The sequence below is a fragment of the Coffea arabica genome, chromosome 4c, assembly GCF_036785885.1.
Source record: "Coffea arabica cultivar ET-39 chromosome 4c, Coffea Arabica ET-39 HiFi, whole genome shotgun sequence".
Classification (NCBI taxonomy): domain Eukaryota; kingdom Viridiplantae; phylum Streptophyta; class Magnoliopsida; order Gentianales; family Rubiaceae; genus Coffea; species Coffea arabica.
The window spans coordinates 44,319,034-44,329,195 of NC_092316.1; the positions used below are offsets into that span (position 1 = coordinate 44,319,034).

Consider the following 10,162-nt stretch of genomic DNA (forward strand, 5'->3'; position numbering starts at 1 on the left):
ACGAACATATCTAGAAAGCAATCATATTTAAAGTATACCTTTCGCAAGGTTTAGAAAAGTTCATATATCACTTTCTTATCTCGTACAAATTCTAAAATGCAAATATTTCTCTCAAAATTCCTCCATTTCCATTTCTTTTTGAAAAAACACGACTTAATCCAAACGGAAGCGGCCCCCACTCCCCCAGAAGACGCGCTTTGGGCTTAAACTTCAAAGTCTTCTGTCCTATATTTCTACATTTCAACGCATATGCATTTCTGTTTGCTAAGAATATAAATCCTCTAAAACCCATCTTCCATCATCATCCCATGATCCCAATACGCAATCAAATTCAACAACCCTTTTGATTTCTCACTCACTTCAGTTTAATAATCCCAATTTCCTCACCAACAATATATGTTCTGGGTTTAACAACAGAGAAGAATTTTGAGATGGGATGTTGCAGCAGCAAAAGGGCGAATTCGAAAGCAAGCCGTGTTAGCCGCTGGCGTTCTACTGGCATTGTTGCCTTACGTGACTCCAAATTGAAGGTCGTTTTTGCTTGATTGGGTTGCTTGATTGATATATATTTTTTTAAACATTGTATAGTGGTGGGTGATGATAGGAAAGGTTTTACCGGGGTATAGGGGAAAATGGGGTTTTTGCTAATTTTTACAATCTTGGATTTTTTTAAAAAATTTTGGTTTGAAGAAGGTTAGTTGAAGCTGTAGAGTTAATTCCTTTAGTTTGAATTTTTGGGTTCAGTTCAGGTTTGCATTTGCGTCATTTTCAACATCCTGTGACGCATATGTTTTCTTTTCTTGGGTTGATTTACTTATGCATTACTATAACATCAGCCATTTTTGGCTCGTTGGATCCTCTTATAGTTTGATGGTTTAGTGATGGAAGCATTTGATATTTGAAATCATCAGCAGAATGAGTAATATTTTCGGGATAAATATTCAAGACTGCCTATATGACCCTTTCTTTGCTTTAGAAATGATCAAGGATCGACTTTTTAGGTGAATATGAAGTACCAATGGAAAAATATTTACTTAACGGTCCATATTTAAAGTTGGCTTGCAGCAATGGAGCCTAGTCTATCTGGTAGGAGATATATATATAATTTTTTTTTTCCTCTTCCGTTGCTATTGTTAAGTGTGTTGAGATGAGGATGGAGGGATATATAGATGAAGATTGCCGAGTAGTAGTTCAATAAGGTATTTAGGATACAATAAAAGTTCCAATGAATATATCGGATACTACCTGAGTAGAACTGGAAGTTACAAAACTAGTCATGACTTCATGCTCATGAATCTTAAGACTGAACCTTGATTTTATAATCTCCAGAACAATTTATAGAAGATAAGATTCTCCAGAGAATTGTATTTAGGAGTATAATGTAATTGCAGGATCTTGCCGAATTGTTAACTGTTTTTCATAATCTGATAGGAGGAAAACAAAACGGATCAGAAGCATCCATTGAGAGTAACATGTTTCCTAACTCATGGTAGTGTGTATCAGTATATGCTGCCTGTATGATTGCTGTGTCTGATCTTGGGAAACTGTAGAACAAGCTTAGTTGAGAAGCTTATATTTGTTTGGATAAATGTATGGTTTACAAGGAGCATAGTTAATAATCCTTCCACTAGAAATCTTAATGTTCATATATTTGTTTGGAAAGAATTTATGATTGTGTCCAATACGGTTTTACAATAAATTTGTTATGTGTTGCATGATTGTCTCCAATACAGTTTCACAACATGTTTTTTAAGAAGCATCGCTTTACCTCACACTCTAATGGTTGCATATATGGCTGGAGCAGTAAATTATTTATTTAAGTGACAGTGACGAGAAGATTGGGTACAGTAACTATGATTAAGATAGTTAATGTTAATGGATCTGTTCACACGTTCTCATAATTGGCACACTAGGCTGACTTGGTTAGTGAAGAATGTTTTAGGCAATAAAGTTGGACAGTCAGATCGCTACTTAGCAGGAAAACTGGGTCAGAATGATTTTGGAGGTTCACTCTGGGAAATCTAAGTTGCTGGGGTAAGAAGTAGATTGGTACGTTTCTAAGGGAGGAGACAGGAGCTCTGCCCTAGCGAAAGTACTTAGGCCGGAGAGAGATCTAGAAAGCCCTAATAAAGAGGTCTTTGCCCTTTAGGCCACCACCTTTAATAAAGTAGAAAGCAACATCCTATATCCTGGGACCACACTTGCTGTGTAAAGAATATTGCATGCTTCTTTCCTTGGCTCTGGAATCTACTTCTTTCCTTGGCTCTGGAATCTATGGCCTTCTTTTTTAATACTTGAATATAGTTTGAACAATTTACCATCTTCAGCCAAAGGAAATGCTTTACCCTATAAACAGGAAATAAAAATTGTTGACTAAGATGCTCCCATGTATCTTTTTTCTTGAAATTCCTATGTATATTTTGCCTGATATTTGCATGGAATTTTGACCTTTTTTCTTTAATTGAAACTTTCTATAAAATCTTTGAAGTTCTCCACTGTGACTTATTTAGCTTTGATTTTGCACTGCTATTTCTGCATTTATAAAGCTAGAAATGATGATTTTTGCATCATTCTTCTGATTTGCTTTTTGTTTTGTCATTTTTTCCAAGTTTACATAACTTGTAGCAATCCAGTTTAATTTTTTGACCCTAGACAGATAGATTTTTATAGAGATTGCTAATTTTGTATGTTAATTTCTTGAATTAGACATTTCCAGATGAAGTTTTTGACCTCGACAGATCTGTGCGCACACTTGATTTAACACACAATAGAATAGGTAATGCTTTCTAGCTACTGATCAACTTGATTTTGTGGGTTTTATGATATTTGGTTGCTCAAGTGCTAAAGATAATATATTTAACCTGACCTGCTTTCTATGACCAATGTCTTGATTTTTTATCTGTCCCATATCCCATATATTAGCTAACCATCTTTGATTGTTTAGCAGTTTGGATTCAAGATGGTTGCTCTTTTACTAATTTAAGCAGTGGCAGTTACTCTCTGACTTGAGAAGCCATGTCTCATATTTTGTCAAACACCAATCCACATTCGTATCCAGTTTTCTTGTAATCTTCTGCTGATGAATCTCATGGCTTCTGTTTTGTCTCTGTGCCAGTTGACATTCCAGTGGACATCAGCAAATTAATTAACTTGCAAAGACTGGTGAGAAACTAACTATTATATCTTTTGCATTTATCATGACATTCTTCATAATGAACACATGGCAATAAACAATTTTTCTTTTCTAATTGGTGAGATACCATTCTTTCATATTATGTTAAAGGAAATGAAAATTCAATCTTAGTTTTTATGTATTACTGCTTTGTAGTTTTTAATTATAAGCTGGTGATAGGAGATGTGCGTTACAGAAAAGACTTTAATGTTGGAGACAAATATACTTCTATCCTATGTGACTTTCCAGAATTGGTGGTTTGAGATTTTATGTTTCCTCAATTACAGTTCTTGTTAATCTTTGGAGAAGTAAATCAAGTGCAAGGTGAGAATGCAAGTTAAGCTACTTTCTTTAGAGAAAGTGGAATATATTTCTAAAATCTCTTGTATTACTAAGGCTGCTATCTGAAAACGTTATAAACATCTTCTTAAATCTATGCTGCAGATCTGAAAACGTTATAAGCATCTTCTAAAATCTATGTTGCAGAAAAATCATAAAGTGGTCGCATTGGGTCAAGTAAAGTTTCCTTCTCCATGATAATTTTTAGGATAAACAGAAATGGTGTTTAAGGTAGCCCAAGTTAGATGCCTTGTAAAATTACTGACTTGTTATGTATTCATATTAACCCGAGGACATGCAAATGACAGGGTTGCTCAGTGTATCCATTTTCATATGCATATAATGTTTAAGCTTTTTTTTTACATGTATAATAACTTTTCAAAACGATCTTATACTCCTCATCCATTTAACTATAGGGCATGATGTTGGTGACACATTTGCATTTTTTTAGAAATCTATTTGCATTTTGTGCTTATTTAATCAATTAATCCAGCTTTGTAATGTCACATTTAAGAGACTATTCTTAGTTTTCAACCATGTCATGTGATCTTTTATCACTCTTCTTCACTATTGGTGTTATCTTTGCAACCTATCTTTGATTGCAAAATAAAGTCTTTAATAGAGTAGTAGTGAGAATAAGTTAACAAGCTCTTAGTTGGAATGCTATAAGGAATCATTTTGTGAACTACTAGTTCCATATTTGGTTGGAATCTTCATTTTCCTTTTGAACCAGATTGGTGTCTTCTTTGTTAGGGAAGACACCGAGTAGAGACTCATCTCATTGTGGTGTGGAGAAAGCCTTCTTACCTCATTTTCAATTGCCAATAGATAAGTTTCAAGCTGCATTTAAAACATGACTTGGTCTGATTTGGGGCTGTGTCATGACTTCATGTTTTCTTAGGTCCTTTTATAGTGACAAGAAAGCAGAAGACAAATACTTTGGATAAACTTAAATGTTTGTATTCTGATGGAAACTCGTAATGCTTTATTTTCTGGAACCTTGCACTCATATCTGTTGAGGACATGTTTGCTTTGCTTATGTGTTGTACAATTCTGATTAGCAGCATAAATTTGTAGTTTTGAGTGCTAAAGTTACTTGTAAAACTTCTGGTTTCCCATTAAAAACTAAAGAATAGAGGATTCTAAAGTAATGGATGGCTTGCTGGTCTTCATTCCCTCATCCCTGCCATACTTTCCTGCTTCAATGTTTATGACATCAATAGCATGCTTACTTCTTTTGCAGATGTTGGCTGACAATCTGATTGAACGGTTACCTATCAACCTGGGAAAGCTTCAGTCCCTAAAAGTTGCATCACTTGATAAGAACAGGATTACCACCTTGCCAGATGAATGTAAATGTTATTTTCGTTTTAAAGGAATATGTCATGAGAATTTATTGTCTACTTGTTCGTGTATGTCTGCTTAACTGAAAAATCTATTTTTGTAAACAATGAAGTTTGGTTAACAGTACTTTGATGTTTGCAGTAGGCCAATTGGTGAAACTTGAGCGCCTATCAGTCTCAGAAAATTTATTGACAAGCCTGCCAGAAACCATAGGAAGCTTGCGCAACGTGAGTACGTTTATCAAATAATAATAATTATTATTATTATTTTTTTGCATTCACTGATCAAATAAGTGACAAATGCTGCCACTGATGTGCATCATTCTTGTGGATTTACTACTCTTCCGAGGATAGATTTTGCATTCTGTTTGCTCTGCTTTTTAGTATGCTAACAATGATTTGCTTTGCTTTTCAGTATTCTAAAATCATTACTTATTTTTGCTCTTGCCAAGATGAGGTTTTTTAGGTAGGAAATGGTTTTAATTGCTCTTTTGGAATTTTGCTTAAAGTTGCTTCAGCTGAACACATGCTTACCAATGCCATTTAAGAACTAGAGTAGCTTCTCTCTCTCTGATAAGCCTTCTCTCTTCCCTTACGAGCCCAAAAAAACATTTCCCCTCCACCTCCCCAACACCCCCCCCCCCCCAACCAATAAAAAAAAGAAAGAGAAATTAAAGAAAATTCCCCAGTCTATCTCTGAGGTTTTACTTACTGATATCAGATCAGTGTGAGCTGTAGTATTATATGTGCAAAGTTTCTATCGCTAGATGGAGTTAATCTCCATCACACTCTCTCTCAGACAAGTACACATACAGAGAGACAAAATTCCTCCCCCCGACCAAAAAAAAAAGAAATATTAAGTTAAAATCAACTGGAAAAAGACAAAATAAGAAAAAATAACTCAAATAATTCAAAAACCAGCTTTTTATTTCAAGTTGTTCACTTGTATGTATATTATTACCGTGTTGACAATTTTCATGTCCGAAAATTTGCTGACCACTTGATTAGACATCTGTTTCTGTTTTTGAAATCTCACATGCTTCATGACTAATTGCATTGTGGGCTACGGCAAGATTTGAATCTTTAATGAAAATTGATATGAGTCATTAACTTTTGACAAGAAGTCTGAAAATCATTGTCCTTATTTGAGAACATTCAGTGTGTTGTTCATGGGTGTTTTAATTGTTAGGCTTATGGTTTCAGACTTCTATCTCCACTTTCTTTCTTCCAAACTGTGAATTCCAATTTCTTCTTTTCAACTGTGGTTAATTTTGGCGACGAAATGATTATCTTGATAGAAGCAAAAGCTTGATTTGTGTATAATCCTTGCCTTGTCAGAGTTTAGTTTAATTTTTTTTTTTATAAAATAATATAGTGATACACTTTAAAGTTTTGACCATGCAGTTGGTGCTGTTGAATGTATCAAACAACAAGTTAAAGTCTCTTCCAGAATCAATTGGGAGTTGTTTCTCTCTTGAAGAACTGCAAGCAAATGGTACCCTCATATCTAGCTTTTAACTTCGGGTTATTATTGCAATGCATGGTTAAGAGTGCAGGCAATATTTGACTTCCTAAATTGGGTATGCATTTGAGTCACTATGAAGTCAGTGCGTGCTTTGATCGCCTTATTTTGCTACACTCTTTCTTGTTCTTTGTAGTAAGCTAGAGGGAATTGACTTCCATTTAATCTGTCCACAATTTTTCTAGGATTTCTTGTTCCCTTCGAATAACACTGGCTCGCAGCTAATCCAATCTCTCACATTGAGGATGCTGAGGCTGTGCCACCAGTTATGCTGCCCTTCTTGCAGTCAGGATAGAGTTCAATATGGTTTAAGTTGTCAATTAGCTTTTACTGCATAGAAATACTCCCTCCGTCCCACTTTGATAGTCCTGTTTCTTTTTTCACACAATTTAAGAAAAAGTAATTAACTTTGTTGGAAAAGTAAATTTAGATTACTATTTTTTTAAAATACTCTCACATTAAATATGGTACAACTTTATGGGAACTTGAATTGATGGTAAAAAAAGAATCAATTCTCATTAAATGGAGTAAGTTTATAGTAACAACTACTTACATTGAATGGGGGTATTTTAGGAAAATTAAAATACAACTACATTCTTCAATTGGAAAGTGAACTATAATTTGGGACAGATGAAAAAGAAATACAGGACTATCAAAGTGGAACGGAGGGAGTACTATGCTGCCTTGAGATTTTGCAGAATTAGAAACATTGCATGTCTGTTGTGGCTAACTTTCAAAGTGCATAGGAATTATTTATTGATCATAAAAGATGCGATAGGCCAAATTTAGTAGTTAAGCTCTATGGATTTTGTGGATCTTTTTGGTATGTTCCCCCGCTTGTACTAGAATTTTCTTCATTCAGAAGTATCTAACTTATTGCGGGGTTAAGTGTTTAGTTTCTCGTCCATCTGAGTTACCTTTTGCTGAATTGTTTTCAGGAACTTCAGGAACATTGCATGTCTTCTGTGACTGACTTTCTAATTGCATAGGGATGATTTAATGATGGCCAAAGATATGGTAGACTGATAATATTGGATTAGACCATGGATTGGGATCTTCTTGTTATATTTCTCCCACTTGTACCAGAATTTTCTTCTATCAGAAGTATCTTGCTTATTGTGTGGTCAAGTGTTTAATAACTCACGCATCTCAGCAGCCTTTTGCTAAATTCTTTTTTTCTTTCTTGGGGACATCTGGTTAAGTTTATTAACTTCAAGATGGTGTACCACTTGGTTATAGATATTCCATTGTCATTCTCATTCATAGAGTTTAACATGGTTTAAGCTTTTTGAATTTGAGAATTGAGTTTTGTAATATCCAGTTTAATCATATGAATCATTCGATGGTTTGCCTAGTTAGCTATTTGGCAGTTCTGGATGTTCATCTACCTTTGATGAGCTTTTCATCTACATGATAGTGTTGCTCGTTCCACATTTCCATGGTTCAGTTTAGGATGGAGAGTGTTCTGCTGCATGCCATATCTCTGTTTTGGTCCCTGTTTGTACATCTTTGTCATGCTGTATTTTGTGCTTTTAGATAATTCTATTGAAGAAATTCCTGCTCCAATATGCAATCTTGTTCACCTCAAGTCACTCTGCCTGGACAATAACGATCTGAAACAGGTAATCATTTCTCAAGCTTCGTCATTGACATCTAATGTGCTCATAGCATTACTTCCTCATTTCCTCTGGTTGATGGGTACTTTTTGGTACAGTTCTTTTGCCATTTTAATGCGTTTATGGTGTGACACATTATATTCCAATGTTGGTTCAACTTAGTTTTTACATGAAGTATCTTGCACTTGTGATCTGTCAGTTTGTAGTTCTGAATTGTGGAGATGACTTCTAAAATGATTTCTACTTATGTTGTAATGATGGCTTGACATTTCCACTTACAGATACCTCCAAATATATTAAGAGAATGCAGAAGTCTTCAAAATATTTCTCTCCATAATAACCCGATTTCGATGGACCAATTTCAACAGGTGAAACCTAATTCTCTTCTATATTGTTCATCAGTTTTTCAAAATTCCGTTAGCATTGCTCTTCTTTTTCTAAAAGAAATTCAACTTGAAATTTCTCTCAGATGGAAGGATTCCAAGAATTTGAAGTTCGGAGGAAAAAGAAGTTTGATAAGCAAATAGATTCAAATGTAATGATTGGTTCCAAAGGGCTTGATGAGGGTGTTGACCTCTGACGTGGGTTGTTAAGCTTGATGTTTATGTTTTGTCCTGGTATGACGCTCCAGGTATTGCCTTACTATTGACAGTCAGGGTGTCCTTTGCTATTTTCACTTATCTGTTTACAGATCAAGTACATGCTAAACTGTGATACAGTAGCTTAGTTGATTTCTTGTGCCTCTTTTCTCTCCAATGCAACCCCAAAAGATGTAGCAAATAGCTTTTGCAGACCTTAGGCGTCTCTTAGGATGTTGTTTTTGACTACCCACACTGTCTGTTATATTCTGTTATGAATAGTTTGCTTTTGTTCTATGATACACTCAACTCTGATAATCTTTAATACCGCATGGAACTCATGAAGAAGTTCAGGTGTTGATGTTTGTGTAATACAAGTGTTAATGCTGTGCCACAAATAATAGGTTTCTGAAAATGCAGGGGATACTTATTTTCTGAAAAAAAAAAGGAAATGAGCATGGACGTAAGCTTCCTATTGCAGTAGGGGGTTTCATGACAGAATATGATTCCAATATGTTTTACCATTTGTTCGTCTCTAACCGAAGTCTGCCAACTAATCAATTTGTTGAAATACTGGCACACAATAAACTTTCTATTGCAGTAGGGGTTTCATGATAGAATATGGATTCCAATATGTTTTACTGTTCATCTCTAACCGAAGTCTACGAGCTAATCAATTTGCTGAAATACTGGCGCACAACAAACTTTTAAAGTATCTTATCTGTTGTCTTCTAGGCTCTAGCTGCTTTGATGTTGTTACGTTGCTAGTTCTGATGTAATTTTTGTATCTGCAGTTGAGTGAGGCTCTATGTGTACAGAAGTTATTCAAATTTGGAAAAGGAAGATGGTTGTCACGTTGTGCGTTCTCTTGTCCTCCCTGCAGCTTTTTGGTAGACCGGCCATTATCCAGAGCAGAATTTGATTAAATGATGCATGGTTAGGCATGATACCTGTGAATGCTATATCCTTTGTCACTAGCTGTATATCTCTATTGGGTCTTGTATAGTATAAATCTCAGTAGTGTCTGCAGCAGATGAATATTCAAAATAGTGAGACTTCGAATTTTTTGATTCCGACTTCTGAATGGCTAATAGAATTCAACATTTGTTTTTTTACTTTGGTATTTTCTGCTTACTGATTCTTTGTTACTCCAATGTGGAGAATGGACTTTTCATTGTGGATAACGGTTATAAATGGCTGGCCTTCACAACCTAAAGACAAAGTCCAATTTTGTAACAAACATGATGAATAGTTTCTTTGTTCAAAAAGATTTTCTTCTTAACCATAGTAGCACTTTACCTTGTTCAAGCCTTAGCTGCTTTCCAAAAGTATGATAATTAATTTTCAAATAAATGCTAGCAATTTACTTGCTGATGAAATTCATGTATAAGAGACTCCTTATCAATAATTTGCCAAATTGCAAAATGAGGTAGCTCATAGATTGGCAAGATATGCACGAGAGATTCCTGGGGTAGCAAATGAGGATTCTCTTCAACTTTCCTGTACTGCCTTTGGGACACAAGTCTCTGTTATTTCACTTAATCCTTCCTCAAATATTCCAAAATTTAAACCAATCTGAAGTTAAACTTTCC

At 35.0% G+C, this 10,162-nt stretch overlaps 1 protein-coding gene across 1 annotated transcript; it reads left to right on the forward strand.

Moving 5' to 3' along the window:
- The first annotated feature begins 252 nt into the window (after positions 1-252).
- LOC113740437 (plant intracellular Ras-group-related LRR protein 7) lies at positions 253-9,685 on the forward strand. The gene is made up of 10 exons (XM_027268063.2): positions 253-530; positions 2,707-2,776; positions 3,116-3,162; positions 4,755-4,863; positions 4,997-5,082; positions 6,259-6,349; positions 7,913-7,998; positions 8,274-8,360; positions 8,462-8,623; positions 9,365-9,685. The coding sequence occupies exons 1-9, from the start codon at positions 432-434 to the stop codon at positions 8,570-8,572; spliced, it is 786 nt and encodes a 261-aa protein (XP_027123864.1). The 5' UTR covers positions 253-431; the 3' UTR covers positions 8,573-8,623; positions 9,365-9,685.
- Positions 9,686-10,162: the final 477 nt, after the last annotated feature.

Coding starts and splice junctions, on each gene's coding strand:
- LOC113740437 (XM_027268063.2), top strand. CDS start 432: ATGGGATGTTGCAGCAGCAAAAGGGCGAATTCGAAAGCAAGCCGTGTT. Junction 531..2,706: donor TACGTGACTCCAAATTGAAG/GTCGTTTTTGCT, acceptor TTCTTGAATTAG/ACATTTCCAGATGAAGTTTT. Junction 2,777..3,115: donor TTTAACACACAATAGAATAG/GTAATGCTTTCT, acceptor TCTCTGTGCCAG/TTGACATTCCAGTGGACATC.